Source organism: Podarcis bocagei (genome assembly GCF_964188305.1).
Source record: "Podarcis bocagei genome assembly, chromosome: 11".
In the NCBI taxonomy this organism is placed as follows: domain Eukaryota; kingdom Metazoa; phylum Chordata; class Lepidosauria; order Squamata; family Lacertidae; genus Podarcis; species Podarcis bocagei.
Window position 1 is genome coordinate 61,273,754 of NC_138136.1, and position 18,820 is coordinate 61,292,573.

The 18,820-nt window shown below is 43.0% G+C and overlaps 1 protein-coding gene across 13 annotated transcripts in view; it reads left to right on the top strand.

The window, feature by feature from the left end:
- Positions 1 to 7,880: 7,880 nt before the first annotated feature.
- The window catches only part of CELF4 (CUGBP Elav-like family member 4), an 842,420-nt gene continuing 831,480 nt past the window's right edge, over positions 7,881 to 18,820 (top strand). For 7 of the 13 annotated variants that reach the window (XR_014012878.1, XM_081212992.1, XM_081213002.1 and 4 more), the window contains exon 1: positions 7,881 to 8,508. Coding sequence is in view for 12 of the 13 variants with exons in the window: in XM_081212992.1 (XP_081069118.1) it covers positions 8,229 to 8,508 (280 nt within the window). In the remaining variant the exon portion in view is untranslated. The remainder of the gene's footprint in view (positions 8,509 to 18,820) is intronic. The other 6 variants (XM_081212997.1, XM_081213003.1, XM_081213000.1 and 3 more) reach the window with 2 other exon arrangements.

An 18,820-nucleotide genomic window follows, 5' to 3' on the forward strand; every position in this document is an offset into this window, starting at 1 on the left:
TGCTGGCTCCTTTCCTTCTGCCTATTCACCCCCCTTGGTAATATTGTTTGTTAGCAGTTCAATTATATCTGTTTTAAAGCCTGCTGCCCTGTGGACACTTGCCTTGGAGCAAAGTCTCATTGAACTCAGTGGAATTTACTTCCGCACAGACGTGCCTAGGATCAGGTGCCAAAATCACAAATTCTTCCAGGCACGTTATGCTCCTATTGGATATAGAAAAATAATTCTGCTGTTTGCTTGGTTGCGAATGTGTTTGAAAGAGTGCCTTATCCCTTATAGACCCATTAAGTCACTGTGGTCTGCGGGACAGCTTCTGAAAGCAACAAATATACCAGGAGCCCACTCCACAGGAACTCAGAGCAGGGCTTTCTGTGTGGCTGCTCCTATTCTGTTGAACAGCATCCCTGCCAAGATACGATAGGAGTCTGCTATTTGCACTTTCTGGAAACAGTTGCTTCCTGCCAAGATGGCTATGCTCTGCAGTCACAGCTGGAGATGGATGAGAGGTGCCAGAACTGAGTTCCAGCAAGTTGTGGCTGGGGAAAAAAAAGCCCTGGACTCGAATGACCACTGGTCTGATCCAGCAGACACTTCTTATGTTCTTAATTGAATACATTTTTGTTCTGACAAGTTTTCCCAGCTGGAAGAACGATTCTCTGCAATGTGTGTCTATTTTGGATTGCTTTTTAAAAAAACATATAGATTTGCTGCTTGCTGTGTTGTTTTAAACCGTTTTTAGCTATTGTGCATCATATTGAGATGCATGTGTGGAAGTTTCACAATTTCTCCAGGCCTTATATCATCACAAGCAATCTCAGGGTGGGTCACATAATGATACAAAGGAAATCCACACAATGTGATAAATCAATGAAACATGAACAGCCTAAAACTTTACACTCGCTGGATCTGTTTCTTTGTAAGAATAAAACCAGGTGACTCGACATTGCAAACCCCATCCACACCGTAAGGACACAAGATCAGACCAGTGACCCCTCTTGTCCAGCATCCTGTTATCACAGGAGCCAACCAGATGCTCATTATGCAAAGCCCACCAGCGGGACCCGAGGACGACGGCACTTTTTCCACCTGCGATTCCCGGCACCTGATTTTCAGAGACTATTGCCTCCATCACTGAAAGTAGAACTTAGCCCACTTTGGCTAGTAGCCAGTGGGTCCTAATTCATTCTGGGTTCTTCATGGAATCAGAAAAGCTTTGAATTGGGTCAAGTAACAAGGAGGTTGCAGACCCTTTATCAGTTGCAATTCTAGGGAACTACTCAGGAGCCAGGACTGCCAAGGAAGGTAAAGGACTCTCCTTCATTGGAGGGTTTTTCTAACAGAGTTTGGATGGTCATCTGTCAGGAAGTCTTTAGCTGTGACCTGCATTGAAGGGGGTTGGACTAGATGACCCTGAAGAAGAAGTCCCGTCCAACACTACAATGTTATGATTCTGTTATTCTAAGTTCAGGAGCATAACTTAGGCTGGGGACCATGCTTGCGTGTCCTTCCCAGTACTTGGAAATTTTTGTGCAAATGAGGCAGGGTAAGGTAAAGAGATCCCTGACCATTAGGTCCAGTCGTGGCTGACTCTGGGGTTGCGGCACTCATCTCGCTTTATTGGCCGAGGGAGCGGGCGTACAGCTTCTGGGTCATGTGGCCAGCATGACTAAGCCACTTCTGGCCAACCAGAGCAGTGAACGGAAACGCCGTTTACCTTCCCGCCGGAGCAGTACCTATTTATCTACTTGCACTTTCACGTGCTTTTGAACTGCTAGGTTGGGAGGAGCAGGAACCGAGCAATGGGAGCTCACCCCGTTGCAGGGATTCAAACCGCCGACCTTCTGATTGGCAAGTCCTAGGCTCTGTGGTTTAATCCACAGCACCACAGGGACATTTCCTATATAAGTGTGGATGAGAGTTCACATCCCTCTTCATAGATAGAAGGCTGATAAAAAATAATTTCATCATGGTTAAACAAGGAATGGGATGAAATTAGGGTATAACACATTTACTACACCCACTTCTAGACCTCACTACGATTTAGCTGTGTATGGTGCTGAGCTGAAGTCATTGGCCAGCATTATTGGCCAGCTTCAGATTCTGTACCACAGCAAACTTTTGTGTGTGGTAGAAATCTGTTGAATATGAAATATATACATTAGTTCAACTGATAGGCTCAGATATAGGATTTTTGTCATTTTGATTTTTCAGCTTAAATATCAATTACTAACAAGCATGGAATGGCAATATCTTCAATCACAACATTTGCTGATGTCTATTCATTTCTCAACTGCTTCAAGCATTTCTAGATCTCCTAAATTATTGGAGGGTATCACTGGATCCTTACAGAGAGCTAGACCTATAGTTCTGGTATATAAATACACAATGGATCTTTTTAAGGTTCAGAAACCTGGAGAGGTTTGGAATAGGGGATTAGAATGTCTTGTACAGCCTAAACAAAGAGAGTTTTCCTGGTGAAGAGAAAGTACTGGGAATTCTCCCCTTTTTTTGCATTATCTACCTGTTAACGGGCATATGGATTCAGCAAGCGGGACAGAAACAAACGCAGAAACAGTGTTAACCTCAAAATAGCAGCTATCAAGCACCATTTATGAGCCATCAGAAATCACTTAGCACATGTTTTCAATTCCAGAACTCTAGAACTGTTTTCAATTTCCCAATCCAAAATTTGATTATTATATGTTTAGCCCCAGCTTTGAAGCTTGCATGGGTGTGGCCTCTTCTAAAATGGACTAGAAGAAGAAGAAGAAGAAGAAGAAGAAGAAGAAGAAGAAGAAGAAGAGACGCCCAGTGGGCCAGTAAGTTGCCCAGAAAAAAAATTACACACCATGACGCAGAATTGTGAGCAGTGAGACACCATCTAGCTGAGTTGCTCTCAACTGCTGCCCCAAGTTGCAGCCCTTCCTTGTAATAGGCTTCCTAGCCTATTCCTTTCCAACAAACCAATTAGCCGAGAAAAAGGAAAGGAAGCTTAATGCAACTGTGGCGTGGAGGCAGATGGGGACATTGGGATGGGTTTATGTCACGGAGCCCTAAAATGACACTGCAATTAGCTTGACTTCAACCTCACTGCACTGAACTGTCCTGGACAGTGCCTTGAGAGGATCCTGCTCCTAGTCCTCATGAGAGAAACACTTGGAGCCAGCAGATACGATAGGATGCAGAATTTGGAGTAATTAGTCAGTGGCATAAATGGATCCTAAAACCACACGGCTGTACAACATGAAAGCTAATCTAACAGGAACGCTTGTCCAGGGGAAAGATTTGTCCTCCCTCTAGGTACAAATATATTTCTGCTTACAGAAAGACTAAGCCAAAGAGTGACACAAGCAGAGAGCAAGAACTTTTTGGAAAGGAGCTTATGGAATACCATTCTGAAACACACTTCCACTTTCCCTCTTTGGTTCTGCAGCCTCAGTCCCTTGTCCATACATATATCATTAATTTTTTGATACACTACCTTCCTCTTCTTCCTATCTTCAACATTCCTGCCTAGCTACATAGAGCTGTGGCAAAGTATGCACTGTAGCAGGATAGGGCCCATCTGCACCTTACCTCCCTTTGGAGCTGTGGCAGGATCCCCGTTTCCCACCTTAAACATCCTACGCCAGAGAGCCAGGTGTCCACAATTTAGAAAAGCAGCATTTTTAACCAATTACATGAATCGTGAAGGTACTTCAATCACACAACAATGTGTCAATGGATCTTCCATCACCCCCCCCCCTTCCAATGCCACACAGTTATTCTTGGAGGGGGGGGAACACTGATGTACAAACAAAGGAAGATCTATCAAAATGCATTTTGCAACTCAAAGACGCTAAGCAACTGCAAGTACATTTTCATAATTTGCTCTGCCTAGAGAATTAGATGGGGAGTGTTAAAAATGTAAAAAAAATCAACGCCACTTAAAAAACAGCATTTGAGTAAAAATGAAAATAAGAGAGTCTCATTGTGTATATGCATCTGCCTGCCTTGGGAGGAACTTTGAGGGGCTAAAGTCATGGAATGCTGCTCTGATTTCATATAGGCTATATATACACAACTGGATGTGCAGGTTAGCACACAACGCTGCCTTTCTCCAGACAAACTCTGATTGCTTTGTTCCATGATAGTTGTTGGGGTTTTTGGGTTTTTTTTGTCATGTTTTAAAACAGTGGACATCCATAATTACGAGTTCTCATTTCTTTCTTCAAATGCTTCCTGACAGTGGAAAACTATTAGAACACACGGCGGAAATGATCAAAAGAGTATTTCCAGAATCAAATGACTCTTTCCACCAACCTCCTTTTTTCCAGTTGCTGTCCAGCTAGAATAGCAGGTGCCTCTCCATACAGGAGATGGAGACCTTGGGGGAAAAGGGTGTTTAGCATTCGTTCATTTTACCGGCCAATGGCTAGCTTCTAGTTTCACCAGATGTTTGTTCTCCTGAGTTTAACATCCTTCATTCCAAAGGTCTCCCTTTCCTGTTCCGCATATATTTTCTTTGCACCACGGAAAACAAAGTTATTCCCTTTATTTCAGCCAGCAAAATGAACACATATTCTCCCCCTTCCTAATTTAAATGCCTAGGATCAAACGCAGATTGATGCAGGCAACAACAACAACAACAAAATGACCAAACAGTAAAAGTGGAAAATCTCTGTGTGGAATGTGATTGCTACACCTGTTGTGTAGTAAAAAAAATAAATAAATCCCATTATCATTTAGCAGGATATAGCAGATGACCAAATTACCCCAGAATGAATGAACATCCCCCAAGTTGGTCATGTGGGCACTCTGAGAATTTGTAACCTTTTCCATTTTCTGCAATTACTGGTCACTAGACACTTTATGTCACTGCCTTGCATTATTACAAATCACCTGCCAAAAAGGCACTTGCACACTGGAAATAATAGATGCAGAGATACGTACAGACACACAATGCACAAGCCATTTGCGAAATATACAGAGATACCCCCCATATCCAGTTAAAAAGAAAAGGGAACTAATGACTCTTGCCTGGTTTACTTCCCTTCTAAAGTCCGTTATTTATATCTGAGTTAACGAAAACTTTTATTTATACTGTGGCTGCTTTGCTGCATAGATAGTTCTTGAGAGCTTTCATGCACACCTTAAACTAGTGTCCAGAATTCACCAGAGGTAAGTCATAATCTACCCAAAGGAACTGCAGCCTACCCGTAGCATAACCTGGGAGTAGCTGCTAAGTATTCCAGAGCAAAACCAATTTAAGCACTGCACAGAAACCAGTACGTGCACAGAAACTCCACATGTATGCTCAAAAATGCAACCTGGGGCATGAAAAGTTGGGTCCCTATAGAAATTGTGTGTTTGTGCTGTAAGCAAATTGGCCATTAAACCTCAGGGCTCCCTTACAGATACCTGCCAGATTCATGGAAAGTTATATTTTCATGCCCTGCTTGCTAACCACAAAATTGCCAAGGGTCTTTTCTCTCTGTGAGGCCCATGTGCCTGCAAACTTTCAGCATAATTGTCACTATAAGATCAAGCTGGACTCTTCCTCTGCCTCATCACACCCCAGTTAGGTATGGTTTTCAGTCCAGGACAATTTAAGGCATCATAGATTTGAAGAGACAACCTCCCCGTGACTTTGTTTTCTTTTTAAAGGCAAGCATATTAAAGGAACGTGCATATATCAATAGGACATTTGAAAACAAACATTTCCTCAACCCACCATCGCCTAAGCAAGTTTACTTGTAAGTCTCATGGGGGTCTATGAGGCTTGCTCCCACGTAAGTGTGCAAAAGGACTATCAGCCTTAGCCTTCCACAATACTGCCCCTTCTGTTTAAAGTAATGCACTCCTAGTCCTTCTCATCAACTGCCCCCCCCCTCATTGATATAATGTACACTGGTGTACAAGGAACCGAGATTATATTCTTATGAAACATAAGGCTGGAAAAATGAGAGTTGATTTAAATATGATTTAAAAGCAAGACCTTCTCTCTCTCTCCTAATGGATGCATCACTTTAATTAACCATCCCCCCCAAACCATGTGCACACACACACACACACACACACACACACATGTATACCTGTAACTCATGCTAACGCTTCATGTCTCTGATGAAGTGGACTGTAGCCTACAGAAGCTGGTGCCACAATAAATCTGCGAGCTTTTAAGGTGTCCCAAGACTCTTTCTCGTCGTTTTTGTTGCAAGATACTGAGACAGCGACCTGTCTGGAAATTGTCACTTGAACCACTTATTTTTTTAAAAGAAAAGAAAAGAAAAGAATCCCACCCTACTCAAAAGCTGCAGGCAGGTACCTTAAATCAATATCCAAAATGCATTTAATAAATTCAGATAAACCCCCTGCCGATGTTCATAAATTTGTTTAGGAAAGTGGATGCTTTCTGCAGCTCGTTTATGAATGAGAAGATAATCCACTTGAAAATATTGTGTGTGCATATATATATATAATCTAGAACAAAACAACTAATCAACATTTATATATAGATCTCCCTCTCTCTCTCTCTGTCTAAACAGAGTAACTTGCAGGCTGCAAAAGCTCTCCTTTCTCAACACACTCGTATTTTCCCTGCCTCTAGTAGAAGCTTATGCCACCAGATGTTTCTGCGAGATTTCATTTAAAGCTAAGAAAAATTGCTTTGAGCTACATGTTGTATTTTTTTTTAATCCGATGCCTGCTTCTCCCTCCCCGCCCCCCCCCCAATAACAACAGTGAGGAAGGAGGACGGTGGGTTGGAGCGGGAGGGGGGGATCCTACTTCTTTTATTACAGTGTGACTTAATTAAGTATAATGCATTGTTCCTATAAACATTTAAGAAACCTGGTGCCTACTGCGAGAGCGGAGCGAAAATGTTTACTCGCCTATCAATGAGCAAAATAAAAAAAAACCCCCAAGAAACTGCACCGAGACGGTTCAGGGTAGAATTTTTACCTTTTATAAGGAAAGGAGCCCCGCTGTAATACAGCCCCCTTTCCCCCTCCCCCAAATCACCCTCTTATACCCGAGGAAAAAAATGCCAAGCTAATTTGAAGGAAAAATAATTAACAGCCCAGACAGAATTGGAAACACAGACACAAATGGAGATAGCTAAGACACGGATAATAACAATCACCACTTTCACTATCATATCACCACCACAACAAGAAAAGACCTCTGATGTCCAGGTTGCCTTCATATCTGTAGTTCTTTTATTAGCAATGTTTTAGGAGAGAGAGGATATTAAGAAAAAAAATTAGAGAGAGATTGATTTAAATAGTTTAAAAAAAACAAAAACAAAAAACACCTCGCCAGCATAACCTCGTTTTATTTGGGCTATTTTGTTTTTTCTCTGTCTCTCTCTGCTTTTCCTTCTCAAACAAAAGGCTTTCTTTTTCCTAGCCATTACTGGAAGGAAAAGTCGAGATGGTTGGGTTTGCAGAAGCTGGAAAATAAGAATAAGGATAATATTTTTTAAAAAAAAATAAAATAAAATAAGAAATGCAAAAAGAAGGGGGAGCGGCCCTACCCCCCATAAAAAAATATTAAGGAAAAAAAATTACGAAAAATCGCTTGGCTTCTGCAAAATGCAACCGCTCCCCGTTTGCTCGGTTACCACAATAGACATTGACTCTCTCTCTCTCTCTCAAAGAACCATGCGCCTGACGCTATTTATAGCCAAGGCAAGGACTGGAATCTACCACTGGGCAGGCAGACGGGGGTGGGGGTGGGGTGGGGGTGAAGTGAGAGGAGGGGCGAGGGGGTTCGGTGGAACCAAAGCGAAAGAAAGTGCCCCTCCAGCCCCCACCCGCCTCCCCCCTGGTCTCCGTCCCTCCCCACCCCCGCGCGCGCCTCTCCCCCTCCCTCCCGCCCCCTACCCCCCAGCCTCACTGGCATTTTGAACCGATCCAGCCTGTTTAAACGGAAAGGACAGAGATCCTGGCTGTTCAATGTATTAAAAAAAATCAGTTCAGACCTAGAGAGCGAGAGCGAGAGAGAGCGGGAGAGAGAGAGAGCGAGAGAGAGAGAGAGAGAGAGAGAGAGAGAGAGAGAGAGAGAGAGAGAGAGAGGTGGAGTGAATGTGTGTGTGAGAGAGTGAGTGTGTGTGTGTTCCTGTGTGAGAGTGTGTATGTGTGCGAGAGAGAGAGGGAGTGTGTGTGTGTGAGAGAAAGAGGGAGCGGGAGAGAGGAACAGAGGAAGCGAGGGGGGGTGGGAAAAAAAGGAAAAGAAGATTTTTCTCTATGTATATAAAGATGGCCACGTTAGCAAACGGACAAGCAGACAATCCCAGCCTCAGTAGCAACCACACTAACCCCAACACCAACGGGCACATGAACGGATTAAATCACAGTCCAGGGAACACATCCACCATTCCCATGAAGGACCACGATGCCATCAAGCTCTTTATTGGGCAAATCCCTCGCAACCTGGACGAGAAGGACCTGAAACCTCTCTTTGAAGAGTTCGGAAAGATCTATGAACTGACGGTGCTGAAGGACAGGTTTACTGGCATGCACAAAGGTGAGGTCCGCTTCTTAACTTTCCCCCTTATTCGCAGGGGCTTGGAGGAGGGGAGAGTCCGGGGAAGGAGGTGGTGCTGGTGGGGGGCAGATCCTGCTAGGTTGGAAGCCCATAAAGAGAGGAGGTGGGGGTGGTGGAAGGCTGATCTCTTATAGATCCGACTGATCTCCAGGGTGGGGGAAGTTTAAACACAAATGTAGCTAGCAAGAGCCCACCAGGGAAACGAAGGGAGGGACCGCAACTCTCCATAAGGGTGTATGGGAAACGATGGACGGAGCTGTCCAGCGGCTCGTGGTGCTGAAACGGGCTGCTGCTATTTGGGTTGCGCGGACTCTGCCCAAACACAGAGGCGTTGGGTAGGTGGGTGGACGGGAAGGAAGCGGAGAAAGGGAGGTGGTGGTTATTTTGCAGCCGGTCCCAGACCAGACAACGGCGGACCCTAGAAGAGAGGGGAAATTAATAGGGCGGGGGGGGGGGGGAGGAAGAGAGCGAAGGAACGGGTGTTAGGATTTTCTGCTCTTTTGCTAAGAAGTCCTCACCGTGGAATCCCAAAGAAGAAAGAAATCGGCAATGTTGTGTGTCTCTGTATACTTAGCCAGCTAGATAAAGAGAGGAGAATTACTGAGAGGGGAGAAGAGGTTTTTAGCGATGCATCCGGAGCGAAGCATGTGTGGGCTGTTCAGGCATCCACTTCTGGAGACGGGGGTGTGGGGGTATACCTCATTGGGTCAGCAGCGGAGAGGGGAGCTCAGGAACTTTTTAATGACGGTGATCAGAGTTTCCTTTTTTGAGGGGAGGGATGGAGTAGGGGGGTGGGAAACCGTGCTGTGGAACCCGTCTGCTCCTTTCTTCGGCTTCTTGTTTTCCTCACTCGCGGGGGTTTGGGATGGAAGTCCACTAGCGTTTCCCTTCTCCTTTCTTCCACCCGGGTTTCCCCTGCAATGCTTCGGTGTGTAGTTTAAAAACCACAAAAGGGGAGGAAGTGTATGCTTGTTTGGGGGGTGGGGAGTGAGGAGAGGGCTTGCGAAAGGCTTGCCAGTGTATCGATCGCGTTGCCTGAAAAGTGGGACTGAAGTGAATAAGTTGGATGCGATTGACCTAAAGGACTGGTTTAGGCATAAGCAAGTAGATAAAGTCTGGCGGCGGAAGAACTGCTTTGCTCTACTCGGGGTTTTCTCTGTTTGCTTTTTCCTCTTATGGGTTTGCCTTTCCACTTCTCGGTTCAGAAGAGGTAATAATAGTAATAGTAATAATGTAGAATACATGGGAAACTTCAATAAGGGAGAACCAAAATGTGGAAGAAGTGAATGGGGCTGGGCTGGGGATCTAGCCGTCAGAATTCCCTTCCCACTTCAAATCCCAGAAAAATGCTTCCCAACGTGCTAAGCCAGCCGTGTGTGTCCAGCAGTAAATCTTCAAAAAGTTAATGGCACGTTTTGAATCCCCCCCCCCCTCATGCCCCCAATCCGCTAGGGGATGGTTATGCAAATAGAAAGTTATTTTTAAAAGAGGAAGAGTTGATGTTGCAAAGGGGTGGGGGAAGGGAAAGGGAGAGAGGATGCTGCACAGGAGAAACTCGGGGGGGGGGGCAATTGACAACTGCCTTTCTTTCCTTCACTACAGCCACCCCCCTCTCTCCTCTGCAGTCACTACAAACCAGAATCTTATTTTGCCATCCATTCAAGCTTTCTGGAAGGTGGGGTTCTTGAGGCTTAATAAGAGAGGTGTAGATTTGATGGGTAGCTTCATCCCCTTTGGGCAATGTCTGTTGTTGTTTTCTGGGTGGTGGTTGCTCTCCACTACCATCGATGCACGGAAAGTTTATAAAGCTTTTCTAAGTAAATACAAATTCTACATCAGGAGATTACTTGAAAGGGAAGAAAGAAGGAGAAGGATGTGTGTGTAATTCAAGGATCTTTTTTATTATTTAATGGTTGGCTCATCGCTCTTTTATTTTCATTTAAGAAAGCACACATATTGTAATTATGACAAAGAGTCCTGAACAGACGAAAGTCCAATAGATAATACCTGTCCTATTTTGTCTAGGTTTGGGTAGCCAGATGTTAACATTTTAACGACGAAGGAGGTTTCTTAAATCATTTATTTAGCATGATTTTAGTTTTAGGCTATTTTATTGTGTGCTTCGTGTAACCCACCCAGACCTCAAGGGATAGGAAGTGCCAGAGAAACTAGCTAAATGGGCTTTGTTAGAATCCAGAAAACTTGTGCCTCTTTCATTCAGCGAATCTCCATCCCACTCTCCCCGTTAAGCGTTTGCCTTCCCTGGGTTGCTTAGTTTTAGGGCAGAGTCTTGCTCAAGGCATGCTTAACTTTCACTCCTCGGCATCTTACTGTATTTCAAGGTGAATCGTAAGGACTGTCCAAGTGTCAAGGTATAAGCCCTTCAGGCCAATTTGCATAAGTACAAGCTTGTTTAGTAACCAGGTTCATTTTTTAATCTCTCAGAGCAGCGAGGGGAACGTACAGCAGCCAACCCAACCCAATCCCTCTCATTATTCATATGGCACGGCAGGAGGATTTACTGTGGTTTCCAAAGGCACCCAGGGCTGAAACTCCTGGCCTGATTTAGCCCATCTGAGAAGAGTCCTCTGTGATGTTACAGATTTGCTCACTAATCCTGATAAAAATGTGCCTTTGGCTACCTAGTGTGTGTTTGTGAGGGGGGGGGTGATTGCTTGCCATTGCTGGTTAATTAGTGGAAAGTCAAAAAGCATGACAGGGCTTGGAGAAATAGGATCATATTTATCTTACCATTTCCCCCTGCCTCCCTCTTTTCATGACTGCATTTAAATCAGAAACTAATGCAACCATAAGAATTCATACAATTTCCTTCCTTCGTCTGCTCTGGTTGCTATACTATTCTCTGCTCATTCACATCCTGTAGTGGGAAGAAAATGCTTTCCATAGGTGAGGCAGGGACAAATACCTCTAGCAGTACTTATTTGCAGACCTTCCTAGGCAGGTATGTCTCTCACTGAAATAGCTTATGGAATGATTGAGAGAAGTGGCTTTGTTTATGAAGCCTGCCACGAACCTCTAAACATCGTATTAGACTACAGTCACTTATTCAGGGCAGGTAAGTGTGCTGAAATCCACTGAGTTACTTCAGAGTGCAGTGTTGTGGCTGTGTTTGTGTGAGAACACACACACACCATTGGGTTTTGTTGTGCCTTGGCTAAAAGGTCTCATATCGATAGCTTGCCGTGCAATCAAACAGATCCTCTTAGAAGGAAGTCCAATTGAGTTCAACAGGGCTTGCTCCTAGATTAGAAGGGACTCTGTCCACTTCCTGGGGATTAAGTCCCATTGTCAGCAGCATAGTAAGAGAGAAAGAAATGGACATAACTAGTTTAAAGATGCACAGAAAAACTCCCACCAGAGATCTGTCCTTCTCATTCAGGTTCTAGGAAGGTGAAATGAAATTTAAGATCTGGTAGTTCTATGCAAATTCCAGATAAAATATAATCTGTGTGTCAACTGCTGATTCGGCTTAGATCGGCATAGCGCTGTACTCTTTTTCCTTTTGTTTTTTTGAGGGGGCAGGAAAGTACTTGAGGAAGGTAGCCCCTGCAGGGATTTTGTTCACAGTTTATCTAGATCATTGACAGGCAGACGTCTTGGCAGCTCAAACCATCCCACCCATTTTTGCAACATATACAAACATACAAAGCGAGTTAGCTAATCAGACACACTGACAACAAATTCATTCACAACTCCCCCACCCAATTCACGCTTAGCAGAGGCATCTGTTTTAGGTCTGAGTTACTCAGAGGCATAAAGGTTAGTGCTCTCAGGACAGACATATTCTAATGCGTTATCTTTGGAAATAATTTAAGGCCAATTAAGTGGCATTTAAGCCTAATATTTATAAATGAATGAAATCAAAACAGGACCATCCCAAGTGGTTTTCAATAGTATTTCTTCCTATCCATGCTTGATTCGTAACCAAGGCCCGCAGTGCGTTTTTAAGTGGGATATACCATCTTTTTTTGATAGTCCTTAGGAAGTCAGGCTAGATCTGGTAGTGAGATTTAGCAAACACAAACACACATACACAGGGTTTAATGGGCTTTTAAAAGCAGAGTTGTGAGAAGGATCATAAGCATGGAGGACTCCATTACCCTGAAAGATAGGGTGTCCTTTCAAGTCTCATCTGAGCAATGCAGCGCATGGAAAATTGTTACTATCCATCACCAAGATGGTGGGGTGCGTGTCTCCCCCACCCCTGCAATAAAAGGCCAAACCTCACATTCAGTAAATATACATAGCTAAAAAGAGGTAATAAGGGGCAGAATAGTTTATTTCAACTGTTGTCTATTTCCCTTCTCAGAAACATAGGTCATTTTCGGAGTCGAAAACACCTGGTCTTATAAGTCCACAAATTACCCAATTCACAATAGTCTCTTTTATTAGAGAGAAGCCAGAGTGGGAGAGACAGATGTGAATTAAAGCTTTGTTCAACCTCAGTGCAATATCAGTTTTCAGGTTAGCTGTGAGATTTAGAAGTGCAATGATTGTTAAATTAAGATGCACTGTACGGAGCGATAAAAAAAGACTTGGGGAAATGAAAATGTACTCAGAAAGGGACACAGCTAAATACAGGTGTTGAATAAATGCCTCCATAATTGAAACATAAGGCTTGCGTGACTGAAAGCAACCTGCTTAGTCTTTAGTTGGGTTGTAATCCAGATCGAGTTTCAAAGAGGGAATACACATACACACACAAAACAGCATCAAAGTGGGAGGGCGGTAGCATTCTACCTGCAGCCAAAAAGAACCAACTGTTAAACCAACAAACCACAGTGGGTTAGTTTTATGACAAAGGAATAATAATCCATTTTCCTTCTCCAATCGCAATACCCATGAATGTGGAAGTATGTGGGTTTGTTTGTTTTTTAGAATGGCAAATGAAGAGCTTCCTTGCCTCACCCTGCCAAAAGTAAAACCTATTTGTGATAGTATTCCAAATAAATGTTGTATTCTTACTCAGCCTTGCATTAATCACTCTAGTAATATTAAAGGTATCCTGGTGCATGCTGTGTGTGTGTGTGTGTGTGTGTCTGTTTAAAGTTTCTACTTTAATGAATAGTTATCCCGTATTTTCTCCCTCACATAAGACCTATTGGCACCGTAGCTGTCAACTTTCCCCTTTTCTTGTGAGGAATCCTATTCGGAATAAGGGAATTTCCCTTTAAAAAGGGGAAACGTTGAGAGCTATGCTTATTGCTCTAAGGGAGTTTGGAGATGAATTGAAGCATGTTCCCTCAGGTGTTTTATTTGGATATCATAAACATATTTTCTGACTCAGAGATGTGGAGAAATTCAAATTATTTTTTGTTATTCCACAATAGCCCACATTCCAATGTCTCTTATTGGCGGAATAACATGGGCACGTCAGAGGAGACAGGTAACAGGACAATTGCCTCCCTGTACCTTGAAGAGATCAAAGGAAAAGAAGGAATATTCAGACCAATTGGTTGTGGATGTAACAAGGGATGACAATTCTGATTGTGAAAATAAATACTTTAGAAACATAATCACTGCAGCAATTGGCTGCAGATGTTGGGCCTCTCGTGTCCTCACACTTGGATGTTGAGGAAGGGCCTGTTCCTCAATAAATCTTTCCATTTAAGATAATTAGGGAAGCCATTCTTCAGGAAAGGTATCAACTAGGACTTTAGGATTAGGCCCTGATTTTGCAAAACACTTTCTGTAGTGATATATGTAGATGCACAATCCTATTAGACTCCAGGATGAAAGATGGGGGTCTTTCTGTTTTAATCTAACTTGCTCCTGGGCTAATTTTAGTATAACAAGTCTCGGGCTGTTTTAATCACACTTCCTTTCTGTATTATTGATTTTTAATCTATCGTTTCCTCCTTTGAGGAGTTTACAAGGGGAGGAAAGTGTAAGAACAATAATGCAGAGAATAAGAAGTATAAGAAAGTTTGCAGTGACTTACTCAACATTGCTGAAAGCTGTTGACATGCAGCAAAGTAGTTTCCATGGAAAGGGTGTGGGGGAGTTACCATACTTTTGTTGACTGTGGCAAAAAGTTGGTAAGAATTAGTTGGTAGTCCATTGAGAACTGGATAGCACTGAGACAAGGGCAGTCCTGACGTCTGCGGAAGAAATAACAGGAACCCTGGCCTGTTATTCATTGAAAGGTGCAGTCATGTTTCCCAATGCTGGTTTGGAAGTGGTAGTTTGGAAGGCTGTGACGTCTTTTGCTTTTAGAAATTGAATGTGCTCCATGAATACATATGCTGGCCCCACCAAGCAGAGAGGCTTATGACTCCAAAGCAGTTGAGCTAGAATCCCATATTTATCAGCTGAGAGCCAACAACAACAGTTTGGTAATCTTGGGGAAGGGGTATATTGTTGTTGTTGTTGTTGTTGTTGTTGTTGTTGTTAATAATAATACCCCGCCCATCTGGCTGGGTTTCCCCAGCCACTCTGGGCAGCTTCCAACAAAATACAATAGCCTATTAAACATTAAAAGCTTCACTAAACAGGGCTGCCTTCAGATGTCTTCTAAAAGTCTGGTAGTTGTTTTTCTCTTTGACATCTGGTGGGAGGGCATTCCACAGGGCGGGTGCCACTACCGAGAAGGCCCTCTGCCTGGTTCCTTGTAACTTGGCTTCTCGCAGCGAAGGAACCGCCAGAAGGCCCTTGGCGCTGGACCTCAGTGTCCAGTACATTCACTTCCAGTCATTGACTCCAGACAAACCACAGTTTTATCCTGAACTGGAGGTATCTGTGAATTGTACCAGAGTTTAGATTTGAGATTTTACAGTTGCTTCTTGTGGTCATGGTAAATGTTTCACATCTTACTACTTGTTGATTCTGGCTTAAGAGCTCAATTGCACAGATAGAGAAACCACTTTGTTCAGCCTTCATAGTGATGGACCTAGAGGTGCAAAGTGACCCTCATCCTTGGTTCAGTCTACCAGAGGAAGTTGTGCAGCCACAAAGAGAGGGATCAAGGTTTCCATTACGGCCATTGGTTTCACTCTTGTGGTGTCACAAGCACATCCAGAAATTGCAGCTCACAAACTCAAATAAATTCTGCTATATATGTATGACATAATAACTCACATAAGCCAAGACCATTCCCAATTCATGATGGCTTCACTCCATTAAGCATCAGTTGAGCTGCCTGTCTGGATCTATCATTGCTCATAGACGAGCGTGCATCGAATTGTGGTTTCCAGATGCCTCTTTACAAACAGATGTTTACTCTAACATCTGTTAGTGCCGCTTATTATAATTATTTGGATCAGGCTCCTGATTCCTTGGAAATCTTCTTTAAGGGGAACCAGAATTGTTTCTTGGATTCCTGTGTGGCCATTATTATTCTGGTTGTCACAGATCTTTAGGCATATTCAGGGCAGTGATTGACAATAGCAAAGTCAAACTTTAACAGGGCCCAACAATTTATTTGTAGAAACTTCTCCTTTTAGAGATGCTGGTGCTGTGAATCTTCCAGGGCCAAGAACCTGTTTTATGCTTGGAACTCCATTGTACTGAAATGCTTTTTGTGCCCTTCTAAATGCCTCAAGATATTTCACCTGGACAGGCCAGATGAATCCACCTTGAATTTCACTTGCAACAAAAGTATGTAGTAACTCTGCGACAACTGGTAAAGCTTACTTTTAGATTTGTGTCACTGGCTAGACTGAAAGTTAAAAGAGAAAGGTGTTGCTTTGGTCTGACTCAGCCCGGACCTTTTCTATCCAACTTTCATAGCCATACAAATATACAAAAATACGATTGGATGCTGTTTGAAGGGGAGAGGGAGTCTTAGACCCCTCCTCCTAAATGCTGTTCCGCTTGCTTGCTGCCGCAGTGCCTGGCATGAGCTAAAGAAAGGGTGTCATTCTGGACTTCACATTTGTTTGTGTTTGTCATCTGGTGCCACTGCTGGGATGCAACTTGCGGGCGAATGCGGTTTTTTATTGTGCATTCATTATACACAACTGACATCTTCTCTGGGGTGGGGAGAGAAAGAAAGAGAGAGAGAGAAGTCTTATTATTGCAGCTCCTTAAAATAAAGACGGATGACAACTCAAAGCCTCTTGAATAAAGTGCCCAACCGTATGTAGCGGCTAAAAATAAATCATAATCAGCTGGCAAAATGAATGGCAAGACATATAGATATAGACATTGTGTTAGGTTTGTCAAGACGGAGCAACCAAAATATATTGATCAAGGTGAGGGAGGAGGCAAAATGATAATGAACTGGACTCCAGCAAGATTTTAATTGACAATGACTCCAGTGAACCAGTTCTGGACAGTGTATATAAACTGACCACAATGCAACTTTATTGCAAGTTGCTCGCCTTTAATTAATTGTCTCCTTCGTTAAGACTGACTACAGATCAAAGGTTTTAAAGATACTTAGCAGGTTCTTAGTAACGAAGCCTTCAGATGCATTAGAAATATCCGACAGCTTGGCCAATGAGGCGTACCAATTTCGATCTACCTCATCGTCGTGCATTTATTCCTTCCTCTCTGCTTGAGCATGGACAACCTTTGCTTAAACTTTAACTATTTCCTAGGGTAGCCACCAGAGCCTTAGGGGAGGGTGGGGTGGTGAGGCTGCCACATTGTAGGTGCCAGTTAAAGGCAATTCTGCAAAAGATTTCCCAGCAAAATTATTGGAAAGGAAAGAGCACAGAAAATACATTTCTAAAATAAGGCAAAGGAAGACAAACGTTGGTATTTGGAGCCATAACTTCATGTAACATCAGTATGCCCTTGCCTGTCTGTGTCTATAGCAACTTGTTTCAACTCTAAATCTACAAAAGGTTTATTAGCCAGGCTAATGTTGTTCCGATTAACTTCATATATACATATACTAGTTAAAATGCATATATGGAACTGCTGTTCGTTAGTAGAGATATGGTGCACCTATGCATAATTATGCACATTTAGATATGGTATTTTTCATAGACAGAATCCCAGCAAATACAACTATGTGGCATGTGCAATAGGCAAACTTGCAGTTTAACAGTAAAAACTAAGGAATATATCAAAAATAGACAATTACATAAATATATCAAATTCACCCAGGTAGGAAACTGCAGGAAAATTTGTGTAAAGTTTTCTTCTTCTTCTTGGGCTCTTAAAAAGAGGCACTGCAAATCCGTGCAGATTTTACCCACACATTTAACACCTGAAATAATCTGTAGGTTGTGTGGCTTATACTGCAGGAACAATGGGAAAACAAAGTCACCCACAAATACCTATCCAGACTCTACATACATCTAAATTACAAGCGTGTGCCACATACAGACATAGTTTTGAGTGGGGGGAAAACACACACATAAGGGATGAAATATTTGTCTACATGAATGTTCTAAATGTGGTGTCTGCCCTGTTTAGCACTGAAATTTGGAACATTGGCGTAATGAGAATAGGATTGTTCGTATTCACATATGAATGCTTAAATCCATTAAAGTTTAGACAGTTCTCTCTCATCCTTTCCATGAACTGTTTATAAGTTTGCAAACTTCAAGCTTAAACCACGAATTAAGCTGGATTTAATACTGTTGAAGTTAGTTTTTGATCCCTGCATGCTCAAGAGCCCACAGCCGGCTTCTTAAAACTAAATAGATTTTACAAATTTTTTTACACTTATTTGTGATTGCTTGGGTACCGGACATCGCGCGTTGTCATCTTTTAACATGATGTCACACTCAAAACAACACTCCTATATTAATGGATCACGATCCAAAATCTGTTCCTTTTTGCAGAACTGGAAGAGAACTCCTTTTCATTCCGATAGTTTTCATGGAAGCTCCAGAAACACGAGAGAAAAACATGATTGTGTGTCCATAATGGCCACCTGTAGAGATATGAAGAAATGTAGATATGCAAAATATGCATATTGGCCCATAAAATATTTAAGAACTCCCCCCCCCTCACATGAGCATTAGTAGTATTCCAGGTACAGGTGCGTCCCGCTGGTGCTAAGGGATATGCAGCTGTTTTGCTCCTTTCTGAAGCGGATTTTGCAGGCTTCGCTCTGTGCGAAGGTGGCAGGTGACTTGAAGGCTGCTGGAGAGCCTTACATGCCAAGTCGGATGTGATACGTAGCTGTTTGTTCATTATCCTAATTTAATGATACAGTCACACCTAATTAATCCATGTCTGGTTTCCTTGTGTGCTGTGTCTGGGTCCAGGGAAAAGGATAATTTCAAAGCTAGCCTGGCCGTTTTTACAGCGCTGTGGGTATCTGGACCTTTGTGTGAGGTTTTTGTCAGCAGCAGGTTTAAAGCCCAAAAGC